We start from the raw sequence: 25,022 nt of genomic DNA on the forward strand, positions 1-25,022 counted from the left end.
TCATCTCAATAGATGCAGAAAAAGCTTTTGACAAAATTCAACACCCATTTATGATAAAAACTCTCCAGAAAGTGGGCATAGAGGGAACCTACCTCAACATAATAAAGGCCATATATGACAAACCCACAGCAAACATCGTTCTCAATGGTGAAAAACTGAAAGCATTTCCTCTAAGATCAGGAACGAGACAAGGATGTCCACTCTCACCACTATTATTCAACATAGTTCTGGAAGTCTTAGCCACGGCAATCAGAGAAGAAAAAGAAATAAAAGGAATACAAATTGGAAAAGAAGAAGTAAAACTGTCACTGTTTGTGTATGACATGATATTATACATAGAGAATCCTAAAACTGCCACCAGAAAACTGCTAGAGCTAATTAATGAATTTGGTAAAGTTGCAGGATACAAAATTAATGCACAGAAATCTCTTGCATTCCTATACACTAATGATGAAAAATCTGAAAGAGAAATTATGGAAACACTTCCATTTACCATTGCAACAAAAAGAATAAAATACCTAGGAATAAACCTACCTAGGGAGACAAAAGACCTGTATGCAGAAAACTATAAGACACTGATGAAAGAAATTAAAGATGATACCAACAGATGGAGAGATATACCATGTTCTTGGATTGGAAGAATCAACATTGTGAAAATGATTATGCTACCCAAAGCAATCTACAGATTCAATGTAATCCCTATCAAATTACCAATTGCATTTTTTACAGAGCTAGAACAAATCATCTTAAAATTTGTATGGAGACACAAAAGACCCCGAATAGCCAAAGCAGTCTTGAGGGAAAAAAACGGAGCTGGAGGAATCAGACTCCCTGACTTTAAACTATACTACAAAGCTACAGTAATCAAGACAATATGGTACTGGCACAAAAACAGAAACATAGATCAATGGAACAAGATAGAAAGCCCAGAGATAAACCCACGCACCTATGGTCAACTAATCTATGACAAAGGAGGCAAGGTTATACAATGGAGAAAAGACAGTCTCTTCAATAAGTGGTGCTGGGAAAACTGGACAGCTACATGTAAAAGAATGAAATTAGAACACTCCCTATCACCATACAGAAAAATAAACTCAAAATGGATTAGAGACCTAAATGTAAGACCGGACACTATAAAACTCTTAGAGAAAAACATAGGACGAACACTCTTTGACATAAATCACAGCAAGATCTTTTTTGATCCACCTCCTAGAGTAATGGAAATAAAAACAAAAATAAACAAATGGGACCTAATGAAACTTCAAAGCTTTTGCACAGCAAAGGAAACCATAAACAAGACGAAAAGACAACCCTCAGAATGGGAGAAAATATTTTCAAACAAATGAACAAAGGATTAATCTCCAAAATATGTAAAGAGCTCATGCAGCTCAATATTAAAGAAACAAACAACCCAATCCAAAAATGGGCAGAAGACCTAAATAGACATTTCTCCAAAGAAGACATCCAGGTGGCCAAGAAGCACATGAAAAGCTGCTCAACATCACTAATTATTAGAGAAATGCAAATCAAAACTACAATGAGGTATCACCTCACACCAGTTAGAATGGGCATCATCAGAAAATCTACAAATAACAAATGCTGGAGAGGGTGTGGAGAAAAGGGAACCCTCTTGCATTGTTGGAGTGAATGTGAATTGATACAACCACTATGGAGAACAGTATGGAGGTTCCTTAAAAAACTAAAAATAGAATTACCATATGATCCAGCAATCCCACTACTGGGCACATACCCAGAGAAAACCATAATTCAAAAAGACATATACACCCCAATGTTCACTGCAGCACTATTTACAATAGCCAGGTCATGGAAGCAACCTAAGTGCCCATCGACAGATGAATGGATAAAGAAGATCTGGTACATACATACAATGGAATATTACACAGCCATAAAAAGGAACGAAATTGAGTCATTTGCTGAGACGTGGATGGATCTAGAGACTGTCATAGAGAGTGAAGTAAGTCAGAAAGAGAAAAACAAATATTGCATTATCGTATTAATGCATGTATGTGGAACCTAGAAAAATGGTACAGATGAACCTGTTTGCAGGGCAGAAGTTGAGACACAGATGTAGAGAACAAACGTATGGACACCAAGGGGGAAAGCCATGGGGGTGTGGGGGTGGTGGTGTGATGAATTGGGCGATTGGCATTGACATGTATACACTGATGTGTATAAAATTGATGACTAATAAGAACCTACTATATAAAAAAATAAATTAAAACATTAAAAAATAATAATAATTTTAGGAACTATTTATTTTAGTTCTTCAAACAGAAAAACTGCCTGGAGATAAGTTCTCTTTGGTAAGTTTATATTTCAACACATGTATCTATTTTATATACTATAGAGATATACACAACATGAATTGAATAAAAGCTCTAAGAAAGATCTGTCATTTCAAAAAAAAAAATGAAGAAATAAAACTATGTCCATTGACAGAAGACATGTTTCTGTGTATATAAAATCCTAAGAAAACCAATAAAAATGTGCGAGAACCAATAAATAAGTTCAGTAATGTTGCAGGATGCATGATCAAAATACAAAGATTACTTACATTTTCTATACATTCACAATAAACAATCTGAAAATAAAAATTAAAAAAAATTCATTTACAATAGCATCAAAAAAGAATAAAATACTTGGGAATAAATTTAACAGAAGTATAAGACATGTACTGAAAGCTACTAGACATAGTTGAAAGAAATTAAAGGAGACTTAAGTAAATGAAAAGAATCTCATGCTCATGGATTAGAAGACTTAATATTGTTAATATGGCAATACTCCCCAAATTGATCTGCAGATTCAGTGCAATCCATATCAGAATACCAACTGGCATTTTTGTAGAAATTGACAAGTGGATTCTAAAACTCATATGGAAATGCAAGGTACCCAGAATAGCAAAAACAATCTTGAAAAAGAAGAAGAAAGTTGGATGAATTAGTCTGTTAGGTCTGCCATAAAAAAATGCCATAGGCCAAATGGCTTAAACAACAGACATTTATTTTCTTAGAGTTCTGGAACCCAAAGGCCCCATCTCCAAATACATTGGGAGTTGGGGTTTCAACATATGGATTTTGGGGGGACACAATTCAGAGCATAGCAACTTCATTTAACCTTAATTTCCTCCTTAAAATCTCTGTCTCCAAGTATAGTCATATTGGGGGTTGGAGCTTCCGCATGTGAATTTGGGGGACTACAATTTGGTTCATTACATTGGAGGACTTAACACTTCTTGATTTCAATGTTTACTACAAACCTGCAGTAATCAAGGCAGTATACCCTGTGTTTGGTTCATAACATTGGAGGACTTACACTTCTTGATTTCAGTGTGTACTACACATCTGCAGTAATCAAGGCAGTATACCTGGCAAAAGTCTAGACATAGATTAATGGCATAGAATTGAGAATCTAGAAATAAAATCTTAAAATTAATTATCAATCATAAATTGATTTTTGACAAGGTTACCAAAATAATTCACTGGGGAATAAATAGTATTTTCACCAAATGGTGCTGGAATAACTAGATATCAACATGCAAAAGAATGAATTTTAACCCCTACTTCATACCATATACAAAAATTAACTCAGAATGGATCATAGACCTAGATGCAAGGTCTGAAAGTATAAAACTCTCAGAAGAAGCTGTAGGCGTAAATACTCATGACCTTTGGATTAGACAATGGTTTCTTAGATATGACATCAAAAGCTCAAGTGACAAAGGAAAAAAATAGTTAAATTGGATTTCATCAAAATTAAAAACTTTGTGCTTGAAGGAGTCCATCAAGAGAGGGAAAAGGCAACTAACTCATGGAGAAGATATCTGCAAGTTATATATCTGATAAGGTATTTGCATCCAGAGTTATATATCTGGAGAGAAAATATGTGCAAGTTATATATCTGATAAGGTATTTGCATCCAGAGTTATATATCTGGAGAGGAAATATGTGCAAGTTAAGAGTATATAAAGAATTCTTACAACTCAACAAGAAAAAGACAAATAGCCGATTAAAAAGTGGGCAAAGGATTTGAATTGTAATTTCTTCAAAGAACATATACAAATGACCAAGTGCATGCAGAGATGCTTAGTGTCATTAGCTGTTAGAGAAACATAAATCAAAACCACAGTGAGATACCACTTCACACCCACTGGGATGGCTAAAATAAAAAGACAGACATTACCTAATGTTGAAGATGTGGATAAACTAGAGCCCTCATGCATTGCTGATGGCATTGTAAAACTTTGAAAAATTTGAAAAACAGTTTGGTAGTTTCTCAGAATGTTGAATATAGAGCTACCATATGACCCAGCAATTCCATTTCTAGGGCTGTATGCAAGAAAATTGAAAGCATATGTTCACACAAAAACTTGCAGTCAAATATTCATAGCATTATTCATAGTGGCCAAAAATAGAAACATCAACAGATGAAAGTATACATAAAAATATACAAAATGTATATTCATAAAATGGAATATTATTCAGCAATAAAAAGGAGTGAATTACTGATACATGGTACAACATGGTAAACCTTGAAACATTATGCTATGTGAAAGAAGCCAGTCCCAAATGAACACATATTGTATGATTCTGTTTTTATTAAATGTCCAGAATAGGCAAATTCAAAGAAGTTGAAAATAAATTTGTTGCCAGGGGGAGGGAGGAATGAGGAGTGACTGCTAATGAATTTGGCCACCTTTTTGGGTTGATGAAAATATTCTAAAATTCGTAGTAATAGTTGTACAACTCAGGATATGCTAAATACTACTGAATTGTATGCTTTTAGAAAAGTGAATTTTATGGTTTGTGACTTATAGCTTAGTAAAGCTGTTATTTGTTATTTAAAAAAAATTTTTTAAACAGACATTTATTTCTCTATAGCCATTATTTTGTTAAAACTTTAAAAAAGATTTTTATTTTATATTGGAGTATAGTTGATTTACAATGTTGTGTTAGTTTCCGGTGTACAGCAAAGTGATTTAGTTATATCAATACAAATACATATATCTATTCTTTCTCAGATTCTTTTCCCATATAGGTTATTACAGAGTATTGAGTAGAGTTTCCTGTGCTATACAGTAGGTGCTTGTTTTTTTTTTTTTTTTTTTTTAAGAATTTTAAGTCATTACAACAGTCGCCTCCTTTATTTATTTATTTATTTATTTTTGGCTGTGTTGGGTCTTCGTTTCTGTGCGAGGGCTTTCTCTAGTTGCGGCAAGTGGGGGGCCACTCTTCATCGCGGTGCGCGGGCCTCTCACTATCGCGGCCTCTCTTGTTGCGGAGCACAGGCTCCAGACGCGCAGGCTCAGTAATTGTGGCTCACGGGCCTAGTTGCTCCGCGGCATGTGGGATCCTCCCAGACCAGGGCTCGAACCCGCGTCCCCTGCATTAGCAGGCAGATTCGCAACCACTGCGCCACCAGGGAAGCCCAGTAGGTGCTTGTTGATTATCTATTTTATATATAGTAGTGTGTATCTGTTAATCCCAAACTGTTAATTTATCCCTCCCCACCATCTTTCCCCTTTGATAAACACAAGTTTGTTTTGTAAATCTGTGAATCTGTTTTGTAAGTTCATTTGTATCAGTTTTTAAATTCCACATGTAAGTGATATCATGTGGTATTTGTCTTTCTGTGTCTGACTTACTTCACTTAGTATGATAATCTCTAGGTCCATCCATATTGCTGCAAGTGGCATTATTTCATTCTTTTTTATGGCTGATTAATAGTCCATTATATATATGTAGCGCATCTTCTTTATCCCTTCCTCTGTTGATAGACATTTAGGTTGCTTCCGTGTCTTGGCTATTGTAAATCTTGCTGCAGTGAACATTGGGGTGCATGTATCTTTTCAAATTATGGTTTTCTCTGGATATATGCCCAGGAGTGGGATTGCTGGATCATATGGTAGCTGTATTTTTAGTTTTTTTAAGGAACCTCCATACTGTATGCTTTTAGAAAAGTGAACTTTATGGTAAGTAAATTATAGCTCAGTAAAACTGTTACTTTTTTAAAAAATGGTTTGGGGGAAGAGTAGAGATTTCCAGCTGATAAGAAAGGCTCCTTCTTTGCAGCAGGAGCTTAAACACTACTGGCGGAAACTTGACCTCCTCTCCTCCCCGCTACCCAGCTCAGCTCCTCACTGGAGTGCACAACTTCTGCCTAAGGGCTCTTAGGATTGAATGACTTCCAGTTTTTCAGGCAGCTGCTGAGGTCTGGGTCTTTCAAACAGTGCTCTGCTCGGATGCTTTCACTTTGCAGGAGTGCTGGGAGACTCAAGGTGATCTGGAAGTTGGGAGATGGAGGAGAGAAGTGGGTGGGGGTGGGGGAACTTGCCAAGCACAGACCCTCCTCCCTCCTTAAGGGAACGTTTAAGGCTGACAGGGCAGCCCCAAGCCCAAGCTCCCCCCACCCCCTTGCGTCTTTCTTGGAGTTTGGGCGCCCAGTCTCCCCATGCCCATGCTCCTAACCTGGGAGATGCTTAGGGCGGTGGGCCCGCGGGTGCCAGGTCCCGCGGTGTATGGCAGCCACCTGGGAGAGCACCGAGCAGACGTGCTGAGGCATGAGCCCCCCGCAGCTCCACTCTGCCCTACCAGGTCGTGCTGCAGGAAGGGGGTTGAAAACTCCAGTGTTGCTCTAGGGACATGGCATGGCCAACCCTGCCCCCAAACACCAGTTTTTTTCGAGTACCCTGGGAATCCCCCAGGTGCGTTCTCTCACGCTCACAAGGAACCAAAGACTGCTATGCAGCCTACGTTTGGTCATACCCTAGATCTGAGTGTCCTCTGCAAATCACTTTTGCGCTTATCACACTCGAGTAAGTTGGGATGCATCCTCACGAAAACAAATACCTCCTGGGAAATGATTAAGTTCAGGCTTACAGATGAGCCGGGGAGAAACTGAGATCTGAAATTTAATGAAAAAAGAAAAAAAAAAAAAAAAGCTCTTTGAAGTGGGAGAAAGAGAGGGAATTCCAGAATACTTCTGAGGCCACCATAGCCAAGAAATGTCTTGTATGCTGGCTGGGAGTAAAATCTAACCCTCTTTGAAAAGATCCTCATGTCACCCGTGTTCTTGATGTGTACACGAGGAGTATCAGCATCTTTACTGTAGTTATACATTTCAGATCTCTGGATTATTTGGTTATCTTTAACATTGAACATGCAACTCTATTTCAAGTGGACACTATACTCTTTTTTTTTTTTTTTAATTTTTTGACCATGCTGCTCGGCTTGCGGGATCTTAGTTCCCCCACCAGTGATTGAACCCGCAGCCTCGGCAGTGAAAGTGCGGAGTCTTAACCACTGCGCCGCCAGGGAATATCGCTATACTCTCATTTTAATAAAGAGAACGGTTACCATTTCTGCTCTATACTATGACAAAAATCAACCTTTATGCATATACTATATGTTAAGTACTATACAGACCTTAATGAAAGTTGAAGGTGAGATCTCAGGTTTAAAACTGTCCTAATTGGAATTTTGAACACTGTAGAATTCACCCAGAAAAGGAATTAGAAAACAAAATCAACAACAAAGCTACCCTTCCTGTGTTCTTCTAGTGATCTTTGAAGAACAATTCTTTTTAACATGGTAATATGTATAACAATAATAGTAACTCCCACTTAGGAAGTATTAGGTGCCAGACATAGTGCTAGGTGCTTGGTGTAGTCTTAGTATTGTCTGTAATTTTACAAGCCTCAGTTGTCTTCTAGTTTTTTAAAGTGATAAAGCCACATTGGTTAGATTCCTTGATCTTTTGTAACACTATTTTGTAAAAGAGAAGGTAAAAACCAAAATTCATAAAATACACAGCCTAACTACAAAATTCTAGAAAACAACACAAGTAATTTGAATAATAAATTTTGTACATATTCAAACTACTTTAGGGAATTTAAGTTCAGAATATTATAATCATGTTTACTTTTAATTAGGGAATTTGAGAGTAAAAGTAAATATGTGTTACTTTTGCTTGCTGTTTGCGTAATAAAGCCTTAAAGGCATAGCATATTAATCTAGATAAAAGACGATTCCAGTAAGATTGATTAAGCCAATAGAATGATGTTAAATCTGTGTGTGTGTGTGTGTGTGTGTGTGTGTTTTATTTAATTCTCCAGTAAGATAAATCTACAAAAGGGGAAAAAGCTGGAGGCAAATATGGTGCCTTTGAGAAAGAATGCTTTTAAAAGTACATTTTTTTTTTCATTCGTAAGGTTCCTCTGATGCATTGCTTCAGAAAGGACAGTTTATTTCAGGTATTTGAGTTAGCTTACCATAAGTCTTCAATGTTTAGACATGTGTCTAAACTGTCACCATGTCATTCATGCTGTAATTAATAGCACTTCAGCTTAGTTCACAACCTTTGAGTTTAGCACCCTTCTTGCAGATAGCACATTGAGTGTTTGAGATTTGTGAGGCCAGAAGACTGTGGCAGCTCCATTCTCGGTTACAAACAATTGATGTTTACTGACTTTTGTAAAGAACCTCTCAGCCCTTCCCCACGCCAGACCTCCACTTCTTGTTTGAGTTTAAGCCCCGCCCCCTTCCATGTTTTGTATCAGAGCCAGGCCGTCTTCCCGCCTGTTTTTGTATGGTCCACAAAGTAGGAGTGGTTTTATATTTATATTTCATGGCAATTATATGAATTCAAATTTCAGTGTCCATTAATAAAATTTTATTGAAACACAGCCATGCTCATTCTTTATGTGTTGTCTGTGGTTGGTTTCACACTACAGAGGCAGAGTTGAGTAGTTGCAACAGAGACTAAATGGACCACAAAGCCTGAAATATTTACTCTATGGTCTTTTACAGAAACAGTTTTTTAACCTCTGAACAATACTAAATCAAACTCATCTTTTTTTGAAAAAAAAAAAAAATGCATACCTGCTAATGTTAGCTTCCTGCTTAATACCCATCACCCTTGGATAAAAATTTTTAATTGTTTATAGAGACTGTATGATCTGGCCCCAGCCCACCACTCCAGCCTCATTAATACTTTTATGTTTCTAGTGATATTGTCATATTATTAGATTTAGGATTACTCATGCTAATAATACAGGCAGGATGTGTACAGAATGAAATTGTTCTTTTTGTACTATTTTTTCTCTGAGAGATATAATAGTGGTATCTCTTGCCAGTACACGGGGGCTACTGGGAAGCTAGCTCTCCATGGAAATTTAAGAGTACATATTGAGAGTGGATGTTTAAATCCAGGGCCTAATAGAGCAGAAATCTGCACTCATTTTAAATTCTAAAGCTTAAAGAGACAGAATGGCTTTCAGGCTTATTCCCAAAGGCCAGAATTAGGAGGCATGTGTCAGAATTAGGGAGGAGGTTATGAGGGGTGTTTTGCCAATGTATACAGACCCACCCTCTTCCAATTTTGATACATGTCACTCCATCTTCTATTTTGGGAATCTCTAGTTGAAGGATGACAGGAGTGTATCTGTTCCTCAAGTGGGTTGGGGAAAAAAGGATTTAAAACAGTTTACTGATTGTATTAGTATATATAAAGAAAGAATGTGTTGGTCTGAAGGGGGCTTGGCCAGACTTAGGCCAAGAACTTAAGACCTAGGCCAGAAAAGCAAAGTCACAGAGGCAGACTTTGACCACTAGAGGAATGTACAAAGATGGGACAGAGATGAATCGTCAGGCTCCATCAGTGTCACAGTAGTTTTAACTTTAAAACTGTCTACCTTGCTCTGACTTCATGCTTATCATGCAAATTTCTGATTACTAGTCTGATTTCCAAGGTATTCAGGTACCTGGATGGTAGAATGAACGAATTCTGATGATTAGAAAAGATCGTTCCCCTACTGTGCATTAGTGTATTTATTACGGAGCATGTACATGCAGCTTGTGAGTGTGGCTGGTTTGAGTCAGCTGATGTGAGTGCATCTCTAGGATGTCAACAGTGCTGAGGCCATTCTGCAAACAGTGGTTAGTTTATCAAGTTAGTGTCACCTTTGAGACTTTCAGAAGAGTGTCATACAGCTTTTTCCTGCAGACTCCTCAGCCTTGTCAAACCTCTTATTCCTGCTTATGCCCCTCTCCAATGATTCTTCCTTTTGGAATTACTTGGAAATCTAGAAGTTTTCCAGTAGTCCTATAAATCTAATAAGTACCATATTCAAACCTACCAGGAAAAAAAATGCAAATTGCTAAGTATTTTAGTCACATATTCTATATAATAACCTGGCAGTGTAGAAGTATTAGTATTTGTATATTGTTCCCTCTTTTTTACCTTTCTGGTTGGCAGAACTCCTCCACCTATTTTCCCTTGGTCAGTGAAGTATACCTCCTCCTCCCCAGTCACCCAAGCCAGAAGCCTGGTGCATCCTTGTTTCTTACCTCTTCTTTGCCAACATGTCATGTCGGTCATCAAGGCCCTCATCATTTCTAGCTTGAACCATTACAGTAGTCTCCTAGGGATCTCTTTTTAACACTGTAATCTGTCCTTTAGGTCAGGGGTCCCCAACCCCTGGGGGGGTTGTTAGGTTCCTGTTAGGAACCGGGCCACACAGCAGGAGGTGAGTGGTGGGTGAGCGAGCGAAGCTTCATCTGATGCTCCCCATTGCTCACATTAGGTCCCTGGTGCCAAAAAGGTTGGGCACCGCTGTTTCAGGTTGTTACCAAAAAAGTAGTCGTTTTAAAAGTGGATCTTTTAAAAACGCACTTCTGAACTTGTTGCTTTTCTATGTGTAACTAGTAGGTGGCTTTTTATATTTAGCGTGGAATACAGGCTCTTCATGACCTGGCTGCTTCCTCCTTCCCCACTGACTCTTTCCTTCTTCCTCTCTGTGTCTTCCTCTCCCCGCCCTCCCCAGTCATGGTGAACTGGCTTGCCAGGCCGCTCCCCTTCTCTGCACACTTGCATTTGGTGTACGTGAGTTCATCTTACTTGATATTTCAGCAGCATTTCACACCATGGCACACTCCCTCTATTTTGAAACACCTTCTTCCCTTGATTTCCGTATCATTCTTTCTGAACTTTGCTCTACCTCTCTTGTATTTTTCTGTCCCTTTTTCCTCCTCTTCCACTCAGCCTTTGCATGCCAGACTTTCTTTGGGCCCAGCCTTAGGTTCTGTTTTCCCTCGTAAACCTACTGAGCTCAGCTCTGCTCCGCTCCATATCCAGTGGTTTACTATAAGAGATTTTTATATGTAGCAAAAGTATATAAAAATCATTTACAGTACAATTAATGTGTATTTTTCTCATAGCTATTTGGTTACCATGGTACAGTGAGGATATGTATCTACGATTTAGGTCAGTAAGACCTGCCATAATATGCCAAGAGCACTGGTTTTTAGGGAGTAAAAGCTAGCCCCATAGTGAGCTCTCTTCAGTTTGAGTGAGTAGTATCCTCCAGTGTTGCTTTGGTACCTCATTCTGCTGTTGTATAAAATGATAAGATTTTAGCAACCCTACCTCCCCACAAAAGGTTGATTCTTGCAGTCTATCAAGTAGCATTTGACATGTCTACACACTTTACCAGACTAGGTGGAACAGCTTGATAGCTGTTTCTAGCTAGGTAGAAATTAGGGCAAGATCTGATTTTTCATTTAGAAGAAAATTTTTCTCCTGGGAAATAAATTAGAACTGGTAGATGAGACTCTCTATAGTGTTTATTATAGTCCAGGTAGGTTCCTGCCGGGAAATTATTCTGAATAAAGGAAAAAATATTTCTAAAGGAAAGCATTATTGAGTAATCAACATGTAGACTTTTCAGTGATGAAAGATATGCCGACTGCTTCTTGGAATTGCTCCACCTGAATAGCTCATTCTTCTTGACATTTCCTGACATTCCATTTACAGTACTCAAGAGTTGCAATCCTTGATAGTCGTAAAGGGTTAATGCAGGAGTCTGATGGGGATGTGACATTAGTACTGAAGAAGTGGGGTGTGAAGAAGCGATGACATTGCCAGAACTGAATAGGAAGTATTAGCATGGAGAAGAAAATTTAACCCTTAATATATTTAATTTAAAAAATGAGATTAAAATCATATTGCAATAAGCATTTTACATAATTGAGCATAGGCAAGATATTTTCATTTGCATTTTTTGTTTCTAGTCAGTGTGTAGAACAGAAGAAATTGGGAACTGTCTCTTTAATAAAACCCTGTTTACCTACCCTCTTCTAGTAGGAGTGGCTTAGGAACCTGTAGAGTGAGGTGTAACTTCCAATTCTGCATTCTGAAGGGCAGCCTTGGATAAGAGTGCTGATACTACAAACCAGGAAGTGACAAATAATTTGCCTTAAGTTATAGTAGAACTTGTCTTTTATAAGGAAAACTTCTCATAACAAAACTAGAAGATTGAAGCATGGTTGTCACTAAATGTTTGGAACTCTGCTGCAGATAAAGACTTTGCAGCGTACTTAGAATACAAAGCTTTCTGGGCCAGAAATTGATCTGACTTTTGAGCCTTATCTGATTACTGCTTGATTCGTCTTTATTTTGTTCAAGTGCTCAGCAGGTTGAACGGGGAGCCTTCCTCCCCATTGTTAGCAGGTAGGTGGTCAGCCTTTGTTTAAAATTTAAGTTGTTTTTTAAGGTTACTTAACCCTGGTTCTGCTGCTGATTATTGGAAGAATTATGAATATCAGTCTGGGTATATGTTTTAATGTTTGAATATTCAGCATGGCTGTAAATAATCATTTTTGTGACTTTGTGCCAACTTTGTAGAAAAAGTCATTTTTAACAAATTAGCAAATCTATAAGGTGACAAATTAAATGAGTTCTATTTTGTTTTCTATTAACCTTATATGTTTAAATTTAATTAACAGATTAAAAGTCTATTGAAATTACTCTGCTATTAACTTCCTGATAGTATTTGATAATATATTTAAAACATTTATTGATGTAGTCAAATAAAATTGTATTTTTGTTGTTACTATTTTACTTACAAGTTTCATTTCTTTCACTCTTAGAAAGCTGTCTGAGTGTTTAGCTCATTGTTTATCTACTTGCTTTAGTTTGTTTTTGGAATAGTTTGATACCTATTATTTCAGAAGACTTTTTATAAAAGGTTAATCTTCCACAAGTATATTGAAATATTGCTTGTTTCTCTTTATAAAGTTAACCATGCATTTATGACACTAAAATTGTTTCAAAGATAACATCTTTGGAATATTGAGCTAATTATTAGTATGAGCTAACTGCTATTGTGAAAAAAAAAGAAAGCCATTACACAAATGGTTCTTCTGGAGTGGGAATCAGAAATGTGTGTGGGTACCTTTAGGATCAAGAACAGTGGTTTCTTTCTCTACCACTAGTGATCCTCTTTATTTTTCTTCTATGGACACTATGCTTCAAAAGACTTTTTGTCAACCAAATAAGTGGTGTATATTAAATAATAAAATGTTAGAACATTATCGTCTCTTAGGGATACGTTATTTCCAATGAGAGTTTCTTATCAGCCTGAGATAACCACTCTAGGTTAATATGATTCAGCCCCGAACGAAGAGGCCTGACATTTTACCTAGCTTGAAAAACTTTATTGTAGGTAACTGTTTGGATATTTTTGACTTTTTGAAATACTGATAGTAACAGCTGAAGTTTCAACAACTACTCTTATGGAATCTTAGTCATCTGGGAACTAGCAGTCTAAAGTGCAGAAATTCTGTTCTTAATATCTTTGAGTTTCCATGAAATGTAATGAAGGTCATCTAGTGTAATGTAACAAACAAAGATACCATAGCTACTAGACAGAGAGGAGAAACAGGGAAAAAGAAAAAAGGAAATGTGGTATTTGTCATTGGGAATGTCTGCGAGGAATTCAAGGTGTCTGTATGTTTTTGCCCCATAAAATTTCCCTATATTTATCCCTACTATTTACCCACTTAAAATTCTTACTCTGATTAGTCTGATAAATTGATAACTGCCTTCAAAACAAATATTGCTTATGTTTTTCATGTATTTTATTCTATATTTTTATGTAGCTTCCCTCTCCCAAATTTTTTTATTTCTCCATTTCCTCTATTCATGTCCTTCCTTCAACTTAGCTGAAGACCCTTCTGCAATGTGAAGCCTTATCTGATCACCCTAAACCACAGTAATATTTCTTTCCTTTAGATTTCTATATCATGTTGATTCTACCAGTTCTTTAGTACATAATAATGATATAGCTTGTCATATTTAACTTTTACTTAAAAGTTTGCAGTGTTTCTTCAATTAAATTATAGTTGTTTGAGAGCAAGTAGGACATCATTTTTATCCGTTTTAGCATCTAGTGCAGTGATACACATGTGGTAGGTTCTAAATAAATATCTGTTGAATGAATGAGAGATGTAAAGAATCTTGCCAACAGTTGCTTCAAGTGTTATGCTGCCTCCCTCTACCTTGCTTAATTATGTAATTAACCATCTATAATGTTTCTAAAAATCAGACTGTTGGTTGTCATACTATTATTGTTTTTGTTTTCCTTTGTAACACATGCATTTTTTATATTAGATTATTTAACACTGATATGATACCTACAAAGAAAGAACAAGCTGGACTTTATTAAAAATAAATAAAAATAAAAACGGAAATATTCTGAATTCCAGACTCTTGCATTTTATATTTTAGGAAAATATAATTTAAAATTTACTGATCTGTGAGGTTTCAAATATAGTTAAAATATTCAGATACATTATGAATTAAGGGGAGGGATTCTGAACTGACGTTTGGTATCCTGAATGGTGATCCAGTCATCCTGATAGACTGGTTGGATTGCAGAATTTAAATCACAGATTAGTAATTGCCAGAAACGATGAACAAATTATTTTATAAAAAGAGGGTTTTAAATGTCTTACACCCATTGACAGTAGTTATTATATTACACACTTTAAAATCATCATCTACCTATTCCCAGTATCAACTATGTTGGATATGTTTTGTTAACCCACTTTTTATAGATACAGAAAACTGATATCTAGAAAGGTGGAATAACAAAGCCATACACTAGTAACTGCACAACAGGTCATTTTGACTTCAGAATTCATGTTTTGAATCACTATGTTGTATGCTATGTTATGTTTTCCAATAGTCAGGGTAATCTTTCTGTCATTCTAGAGCTTGACCAGACAGGAATTCTGGCAGCTGCTCCAGCAGAACTATGGCACTGAGCTAGGCTTAAATGCTGAAGAGATGGAGAACTTGTCCCTGTCGATTGAGGATAATGTGCAGCCAAGGTACTGCAAAATGTTTTGAAATGTCAAGATTTGTTAATCATTCATTAATCAAAGCAGAATTATTTTAGACTGTACTAATTCAGGCTTTCTATTTATTCACCATCCAGTGAAATTTGCCTCTTGCTTCTCTGTAGTGGAATGGGTGAAAGGTGAGGACAGTGAATAGTTTGCTAAATTGGTAAGCAAATACAGGTCAGATGAGGAAATGTTAACTTTGTAACTGTGTCACCTAGGATTTGCTTAAAGCATGGGGTTAGTAAACCTTTTTATTAAGGATATGGAGAAGTATCTAGTGAAATCTCTGCACCTATACATAACAATAAAGAAAATTAGCTGGAAGATATTTTAAGGGATACAAAGATAATATGACTTTTCCTCAAGGATACCCTAGCATAGTACTTGACATGTAGTTGGCACTCAATAAATATTGAATGCATTAATGAAAGGAGCTTATAGCGCTACAGGGAATGCAAATAATTTTAATACAGGGTTGAAAATGATAAGGGCCATAAAGAGCAATAGATAATGTGGGAAAAATTCAGAGTGGAGAGAGATTATTTTTGACTGATGGGAATTCACTTGGAAGAGTGGACATTATTATTAACCTGTACAAATAGAAGTGCGTTTTGTCCAGTGGTAATTGAGGTCAGAGCAATAAAAACAACTAAGGATAATACATGAAAATTCTAGAGCAAACATTATGCTAAGTGAAAGGAGCCAGTCACAAAAGACCACATATTGTATGATTCTATTTATATGAAATAGAGTCCAGAATCAGTAAATCCATAGAGATAGAAAGTAGATGAGGAGTTGCCAGGGACTGGGAGAAAGGGAGAGTGGGAACAGGGCACTGCTGATGGGCACAGGGATTCTTTTGGGGTGATAAAAATGTTCTCAAATTAAATAGTGGTAATGACTGCACAACTCTGTAAATCACTGTATTGTACACTTTAAATTGGGTGAATTTTATGATATATGAATTATACCTTAATAAAAAATCAGGTGAATTATTTATTTAAAAATTCTGTAGCAAATAAGTCTTAAGATGGAAATCTTTCAAAGTCTCATGTGTGTACAAAAATTTTATTCTATCTAGATAAGTCTTCTAGTTATACTGATCCTATTTGTATTGTGTCAGCTCAGCGTTAATATCTTACAGTCTTTTTTACATGGTTACACATGTATATTTTATTAGGTTTCTGTAAAGTTAAAAATTTCCATTGGCCTACTCTCCTTGTCAAGTTTACTAGGCTTGGGACTTCCCTGGATCCTCATTCCCTCTTCTACTCTTTTTCTCATTCTTCCAATCTCTGAGAGAAGCATATCTACCTCACGCCTTTATTTCCTCAGCTCTTCCATCTTCTTTCTTTTCACTTTCAATCTTTCCTTCACTCTCCTTCCTCTTTTTTTCTTCATTTCTCCACAATCCACCTCCATCCTTAAAATCCTCAAGTACAGACCCTCAGCTGGTGGTCTTGTCTCCAGGAGCCGTTTTCCTTGTTTGGTTCCCTCGGAGTCCTGCTATTCTGTCTGGCCAGGAGTAACTGGGTAGTAAACCTAAGTATTATTTGGGTGGAGTAGGATAGGCTTTTTTAGCTTTTCTGTCTCCTTGTCAGGATAATGTGGATTCAGATGTCAGGCAGCCACTTTATTTTAGGAGAGCTTTAAGTCTAAACATAGCAATGACTACATGGGAATGCTAATTGCTCAATAAAGTTGAGGTCTGGAAGTTAGATCCATGGTGCTGCTTTTATATTTAATACACTTTCCTGTTTTTCCCCCCACTCTCTGAAAGAGGAAAAGAAGGTCCCAAGACATTTATTGTAATCTTGTCCCTATGACCATTTGAAAGCCTTTCCTTTAACCTTAGGAATTCCTGTTCTCAGGAACGAGAAGAACAAGAAGGGAGGCATGGATTGATGGATGGGCTCTGTGCTCAGACATCAGGAGCTTCCCCTTCCTGGAGGGATGTGTCATCTCAGCTGGGACGGAATCTGAAGGAAGGAGATGAGATCTAGAACCGCCTTCCGGTGTTACCTGGCATCCAACTCAAACACCTACCCTGCACCTTTCGAAGCTTCTTCATTGTCCACAACTGAAATTTAAATAAGCAATGTTCATTTTATTAGTTGCTGTTACGGCCACTTGTACTGGGTTAATTTCTTAACGGTTTCTGAAGTTTATAAAATCTTATATGAGCGTATTTTATTTTCAGCAGTGAAGTCAATTTGCATGTGATTTAAGAAGATAGCTTTGTTATAAGTAGAAGCTTATTTGTTACATTACAAAAAAAAAATTTGTTGTCAAAATGCTTTATAATAGAAAAGGACCTCAGTGAGGAGGCTAAATCAGCTATTTGTACGGAAGTGACCTTGTTTATGTTTCTGTGATGTGTTTCTTACAGAAGTCCAAGAAGAAGCAGCTTGGATGGCTGTGGGGAGAGAGATGAAAAATTATCCAAGCCAATCAGTTTTACCCTTGAATCAATTAGTCGGGTTTCAGAAACAGAGTCAATTGATGGAAATCCACCAAAAGCGGTTAGTATATGATATCCCTTTTAAAATCTGTCTGATACTGCCATGTGTTCATCATAATGGAAGAGCAAATAAAACTACAATATACAAAATGTTTAAAAACTTAAGATGTCAGGCTGCTCTTTTATTTTAGGACAAGAGTTTTAAGCCTGTAAGTTGCAGAGGTTTTATGGGAATAATATGTGGTTCTGTTCAGAGCTGGATATGGTGCAGAGTTACCAGGCAGCTCCCTGAGCATCAGTCTGTAAGGGGGAGAGACATCATTAAAAATATAATAAGGTGGAGAAATTCATAGTTAGCAGAATTTTTCCCGTAGCAGGTAGTGTGCGTAGTGGAAAGAATCTGTATTGAAGGGGAGATGAGAACTCTGAACACCATGCTTGAATAACAGTAGATGCTTGTTAAACTGATTACTAAAGCAGGCACATCCAGTTAATTACTGAGCTTCATAGTTAGTTTCTTTCTTTATTTTTTCAAGTATTATTATAAGCCCTTCAATTTTTTTAAATTTCAGTGAGTTTCTGTCACTTGAAGTCATTATTATTACTACTTTTTATACTCAGTTTGTCCCCTCTGCCAATGGGAGCCCCTTCAGGTTGGCTCCTTTGTCCTTTTGAAATAATCAGTAATCTTTGATGACTTCCTTTCTTTCTGGTACAGTAATGTGTCCCAGGCACATTTTGTATACTTTCTGTCCCAGACTTAGTATCAGCCATTTTTTCTAATGAGCCATAGTTTTAATGAAGAATGGTACTTAGACCACATTCTGAGTGCTAAGAGTGTACAACTTTTGTTCTTCTGATTGGGGTGCAAGTTTGGAGCCAATACTGAATTTCTTGTTTTAGATCAGAGCATTGGCTTCACATCCTACCTTTGCCACTTGCTAACTGTATGACCTTAAAGAAATTAACTTAATTACTTAACCTTTCTATGCTTTTGTTTTCTCAACTATAAGATGAGGACACTAATACCCCACAGGGTTTTTTTAATAAGGACTAAATGAATTAATATATGTGAAAATGCATTGAACAGTCCCTAGCACATATTAAATATTCAATAACCATAAGCTATTATGATTGAAGGTGAATCTGTGTGTGGCCAGCAGTGGACCTTTTCTACCTTCTCTCATGGAGCTCCCAGCATCTGCTGTGAATAAATGTTGGGGAAACATTGAAACAGAATATATTTATGTAAAAGGCCACCAAGTTATAAACTTGTCTCAGGCAATCATCACGCACCTATCTCAGTCTGATTTTGTGTTGTGGATTTCATGTAAAACTTATTCATCAAGAGACCCTTAGGAACTTACTGCTGGTGTAAGGGAGGTGATTCTGAATGCTAATCCCCTTGTACGTTCTCAATGAGAAGACCAAACCACTCAATTTTGGGGTGGTAACAGGACAGGGGATCTCTTGCAGTCCCCTCCTTTTACAAAAGTCTGCCTTGAGGACTGGGTTCTCAGAACTACTAATATTTCTTGGGTCCTTCCTACAGCCTCTTTGACAATGCCTTCTGTACCTGCTCTTGGGATAGTTAACCTATTGGTCCTTGCTTCTAGTTTTGTCCCTAAAGGAAGTCATATGTTCTCTAAGGAAAGGGAATGGAATGTAGAGGAATAATTTAATGTTTTAAGATTGATTATATATTCATTGATGTTTAGTATAGATGTTTTCAGGTTATGGAATACAAGTAATTTATTTTTTTAATTTTTTAAATTTAAAAAAAATTTTCTTTTTAGTGTTATAGTTTTTTTTTTTTAACATCTTTATTGGAGTATAATTGCTTTACAATGGTGTGTTAGTTTCTGCTTTATAACAAAGTGAATCAGTTATACATATACATATGTTCCCATATCTCTTCCCTCTTGCATCTCCCTCCCTCCCACCCTCCCTATCCCACCCCTCTAGGTGGTCACAAAGCACAGAGCTGATCTCCCTGTGCTATGCGGTTGCTTCCCACTAGCTACCTATTTTATGTTTGGTAGTGTATATATGTCCATGCCACTCTCTCACTTTGTCACATCTTACCCTTCCCCCTCCCCATATCCTCAAGTCCATTCTCTAGTAGGTCTTTATTCCTGTCTTGCCACTAGGTTCTTCATGACCTTTTTTTTTTTTTCCCCTTAGATTCCATATATATGTGTTAGCATACTGTATTTGTTTTTCTCTTTCTGACTTACTTCACTCTGTATGACAGACTCTAACTCCATCCACCTCACTACAAATAACTCCATTTCGTTTCTTTTTATGGCTGAGTAATATTCCATTGTATATAGGTACCACATCTTCTTTATCCATTTGTCTGTCAGTGGGCATTTAGGTTGCTTCCATGTCCTGGCTATTGTAAATAGAGCTGCAATGAACATTTTGGTACATGACTTTTTTTGAATTATGGTTTTCTCAGGGTATATGCCCAGTACTGGGATTGCTGTGTCGTATGGTAGTTCTATTTTTAGTTTTTTGAGGAACCTCCATACTGTTCTCCATAGTGGCTGTATCAATTTACATTCCCACCAACAGTGCAAGAGGGTTCCCTTTTCTCCACACTGTCTCCAGCATTTATTGTTTCTAGATTTTTTTGATGATGGCCATTCTGACCAGTGTGAGATGATATCTCATTGTAGTTTTGATTTGCATTTCTCTAATAATTAATGATGTTGAGCATTCTTTCATGTGTCTGTAGGCCATCTGTATATCTTCTTTGGAGAAATGTCTATTTAGGTCTTCTGCCCATTTTTGGATTGGGTTGTTTGTTTTTTTGTTATTGAGCTGCATGAGCTGCTGGAATACAAGTAATTTAGAAGTTTGGTCCTTTTTTTCCTTTTGCGCCCAAGAGCAGTAAAGTGAGATTCTCAGATATCATGAATATCCTATGTCACTTACTTTGTTTCATTTTTACTTCCAACAAAGTTGGAAATAACAAAAAGTTAGAAATAACATTTTTTCCAAGAATAAAATAGGTTTTTCTTAAGTTATAAAATTAACACCCTTTGTAAAAATTCAGGAAATATAGAAAAATATACAAAGAAATAAAAATTGTCCAGATGCTAACCATTCAAAGATAGGGGCTGTTACTTTTCCTATAAGTATCTGTCCATGTTCTTTATAATAGGAACTATATCTTAATTAGAAACAACAGGAGAAATATGTGGAAAGTTACTCTACTTAGCATCTAAAGAGACCCTGGGTCAGCTAATAAACCTGTTGCTTCGTAGTGTGGAACTCCGAAATAAATCAAGTCTTGATTTTAACAATACTCTCTGATTGAAAAATCAATCCTCGACTAGGATAGTATAATCCTTTAATAAATTGAGTCCTGGGTCCCGGTTGTTATTCTGCTTTCTGAGCGGCCAATGGAAACCGGTCTCCTCCCTGGAGCTGCTTCTGTTGTTCAGTGCTGCTCAAAGATCTCATGGGGCAGGAAGTTATAGATACGCTTTTGCTGTCTTTCATCTGCTTATACACAGACAATACAAGAAAGTACATTGCTGTGTAGTTTATATTTATCACACTGTTCTATTAAGCCTAATTATAATACTGTTCTACTTGAATACTACTAACATAGCAATAGCATTCATACTTTCATGCCTAATATTAAATTTATTATAGAAATGACATATCTTTATTAAGCCATTCCCAGAAAGTATGGATAGCAGTATATACTGAATATATTTTAATGCCCAATTCCTTAGTCCTTTAACAGCAAAGCCAACTCTGTTCTTATGGGTTTGCTGCGAAATTAATTTTCCCTTTTAATCTTTTCTCCCTCACTGTACTCTTATGTGACTTTTATCTCTCTTTTTTCTTTCCCTTTCCCCTTTAGTTACTGGTCTTGAGAGATGGGTGAGTTCTCTTCCTTGAGGTGATGGGGCAGGTATTGTCTGGGGAAACTAACTGGGTTTGACTCCTTTCCTTTGCACAGCCCAAAGAACTGACTGTTCTATTATTTTTGTCCTTTGTCCCCTTTCTCTTCGACTTAAGTGATTCACACGTTGTTAATTGTCTGTGAGTTCTTTTTTTATGATGTTCTTCATAAATTTATTGTTCATTAATGTATAAGAAGATGACTTTAGGATGGTCTATGTTATCTACCAATATTTTTTGGACTGAATTGGAAATGTGATACAAACATAACAAATTTTTCAAAAAGCAGTATTTCAAAGTGTCTTTATTATTAAAGATCTCATTGTTTGCTTTTTAGGGGTTAGGGAAAGAGGAACCCCAAAGTGAGAAACAGATCAAAAGCCCTTCACTAACTTCAGAAAAGAGGTTAAGTAGACTGTCATCAAAATCACTGGACTTGAATAAAAATGAATATCTTTCTTTGGACAAAAGCAGCACTTCAGATTCTGTTGATGAAGGTAAAAAATTTCTTATAAATTTTAGTAAAATTTCAGTTACGTCTTTTAATGTTTACTTTTATATTAGGTGTGTGCAAATTGAGCATTTGGTTTTTGCATTAGATACAGTCTCACTCTATAATGAACCAAAAAAGGATGGAAGTTAATAAGAAATAGAGGAAAGGGACTGCTAAATCTAACCTCTCTCCACTTTTCAGAAGCCTGGAATTTGAATATCTTCATCACGTTTAGCTTTTAACGTCCCAAGCCTTAAGATGGTGGAGATGAAGCAGTAGCAAGGGAAAAGCAATTTTTTTCTTTTTATCCATGACTCATTTGTAACTGGATGTTGTACTTCTTATCTCCCTCACTTGTTTTTCTCCTCCTCCAACCCCCTTCCCGTCTGGGAACCACTTGTTTGTTCTCTCTATCTATGACTCTGTTTCTGTTATGTTTGTTCATTGTTTTGGTTTTTAGATTCCACATATAAGTGAAAGCATACAGTATGTGTCTTTGTCTGACTTATTTCACTAAGCATAATACCCTCTAGGTCCATCTATGTCAAAACGGCAAGATTTCATTCTTTTTTATGGTTGAGTAATATTCCATTGTGTGTGTGTGTGTGTGTGTGTGTGTGTGTGTGTGTGTGTGTATGTATATATATACCACACTTTCTTTATCCATTTATCTGTTGATGGGCACTTAGGTTGCTTCCATATCTTGGCTACTGTAAATAATGCTACAGTGAACATAGTGGGGTGCATATATCTTTTTGAATTAGTGTTTTCGTTTTCAGATAAATACCCAGGAGTGGAATTGCTGGATTGTATGGTAGTTCTATTTTTAATTTTTTGAGGAACCTACATACTATTTTCCATAGTAACTTCACCAGTTTACATTCCCACCAACAGTGCACAAGGGTTCCCTTTTCTCCACATCCTCCCCAATACTTGTTATTTGCTGTCTTTTTGATAACAGCCATTCTGACAGGTGTGAGGTGGTACCTCATTGTGGTTTTGATTTGCATTTCCCTGATGATTAGTGATGTTGAGCATCTTTTCATGTGCCAGTTGGCCATCTGTATGTCTTCTTTGGAAAAATATCTATTCAGGTCCTCTGCTTATTTCATTTTTTAATCAGGTGGTTTTCAGTTGTTGAGTTGTATGAGTTCTTTGTATATTTTGGATATTAACCCCTTATCAGATATATCGTTTGCAAATGTCTTCTCCCATTCTAGTCAGCCTTTTCATTTAGATTATAGTTTCTTTCACTGTGCAAAAGCTTTTTAGTTTGATCTAGTTCCATTTATTTATTTTTGCTTTTATTTGTCTTGCCAGAGGAGACATACACAAAAAAATACTGCTAAGAAAGCTGTCGAAGAATGTACTGCTTATGTTTTCTTCTAGAAGTTTTATGGTTTCAGGTCTTACATTTGAGTCTTTAATAACGTTTCAGTTTAAAAAAATCATAATAAAAATCTTCATGGTGTAACACTATAATTTTACTACTTTCCTTAACCACAAAAAAAAAGAAGAGAAATAGAGAGAGATTCAAAAGTAGAGAATATAATAAAAATAAAAAGCAGTTGCTTAAGGGAAACTTTATAGCAAATCATATTCTCTTTACTTTCTCTTGTTAGAACCAATAACCTAGGGCTTGTCATGCTTATCAAGTGGGCATTTCAAGGAATTTTTTTTCTTTTTAGCTGTAAGATTATTGACACCGAAGTCAGTGAAGTGAGGAGACAATGGGAAAGATCTAGGGTAGTGACTACTTTCAAATTTCAAGAAAGGAGTAATGCCAGTGGAGTTTTGCTATACCTGCTTTTGTACCAGCATGTTATATTAATATTCCTACCAGAATATTGGCGATGGGGACGTTGTGGTGCTTTGGATCTGTCCGGCAGGATTGTATTTGCTAGTCCACTTGCTGTTCGGCTTAGACCTGGTTTGGGAACCCCTGAAGGCTGTTTACTAAATCCATGAAAACCAAAACTAGATCCAAGGCAAATCTAAGTCAAATCCAAATCAAGTCCAAATCTAAGATCAAATCCAGATCCAAAACCAAACCAAGACCAAATCCTTGAAAACCAAATCCAAATCAAGTTCAACCTTGGTTTGGAAACACTGAAGCATCTCTGATGAAAACTAAACCCACGCTCTTAAAAACGTAAATAAAAATAAACAAGTCCCGGGCTTCCCTGGTGGCGCAGTGGTTGAGAGTCTGCCTGCCAATGCAGGGGACACGGGTTCGAGCCCTGGTCTGGGAGGATCCCACATGCCGCGGAGCAACTGGGCCCGTGAGCCACAGTTACTGAGCCTGCGCGTCTGGAGCCTGTGCTCCGCGAGAAGAGAGGCCGCGATAGTGAGAGGCCCGCGCACCGCGATGAAGAGTGGTCCCCGCTTGCCGCAACTGGGGAAAGCCCTCGCACAGAAACGAAGACCCAACACAGCCATAAATAAATAAAATAAAATTAAAAAAAAAATAAAATAAAAAAAAAAATAAACAAGTCCCTAAAGTATCATAGAATGCATTAAGAAGACAGTTGATGTGTTCTTTTGAAAAGATAGTTGAGAGGAAGTTTTTTTTAAAAAGAATCGAGCACCAGGAATGACTAGACTCTCTTGGTGTCCTTACCATTCATGCTTGGGTATGCAGTCCTGTGAATTAGTTATCCCCTGCCTGCCTGAACCTCTAACTGTAGGAAGATCTACTCTGGCACCCAGTGGCCAGACACGTAAGTGACAGCAAAACGGGGATTTTTTTCCCCCCCTTCTTTCTCACCTGCTCTTTTATAAGAATGGTCCTTTAAAAAAAAAGCCTTACTTTCTTTATTGAGTTCCTATAAAATTAACGTTAATGATTAAAGGATAACATTAAAACTCATATAAGCTGTGTCTTTATCTAGAAATAAACAAGGAATAATAGTGATGTAGTTTCTGTATTGCATATGAGCCCTAA

The 25,022-nt window shown here is 36.8% G+C and overlaps 1 protein-coding gene and 1 long non-coding RNA gene across 6 annotated transcripts in view; both read left to right on the forward strand.

Moving 5' to 3' along the window:
- Positions 1 to 25,022, forward strand: part of GRAMD1C (GRAM domain containing 1C) — an 87,743-nt gene that overhangs the window by 41,537 nt on the left and 21,184 nt on the right. For 4 of the 5 annotated variants that reach the window (XM_082394708.1, XM_082394707.1, XM_082394710.1 and 1 more), the window contains 3 exons: positions 15,070 to 15,188; positions 17,593 to 17,725; positions 21,923 to 22,082. In XM_082394708.1, coding sequence (XP_082250834.1) covers positions 15,070 to 15,188; positions 17,593 to 17,725; positions 21,923 to 22,082 — 412 coding nt within the window. Of the gene's footprint in view, positions 1 to 12,004; positions 12,526 to 15,069; positions 15,189 to 17,592; positions 17,726 to 21,922; positions 22,083 to 25,022 lie in introns of those variants that run through there. The other variant, XM_082394711.1, reaches the window with a different exon arrangement.
- On the forward strand, positions 731 to 7,216 carry LOC309630068. The gene is made up of 2 exons (XR_014245403.1): positions 731 to 5,099; positions 5,453 to 7,216. It is a non-coding gene; the product is annotated as an uncharacterized lncRNA (long non-coding RNA).

This window comes from Balaenoptera borealis (genome assembly GCF_965194805.1).
Source record: "Balaenoptera borealis genome assembly, chromosome: 5".
Lineage (NCBI taxonomy): Eukaryota > Metazoa > Chordata > Mammalia > Artiodactyla > Balaenopteridae > Balaenoptera > Balaenoptera borealis.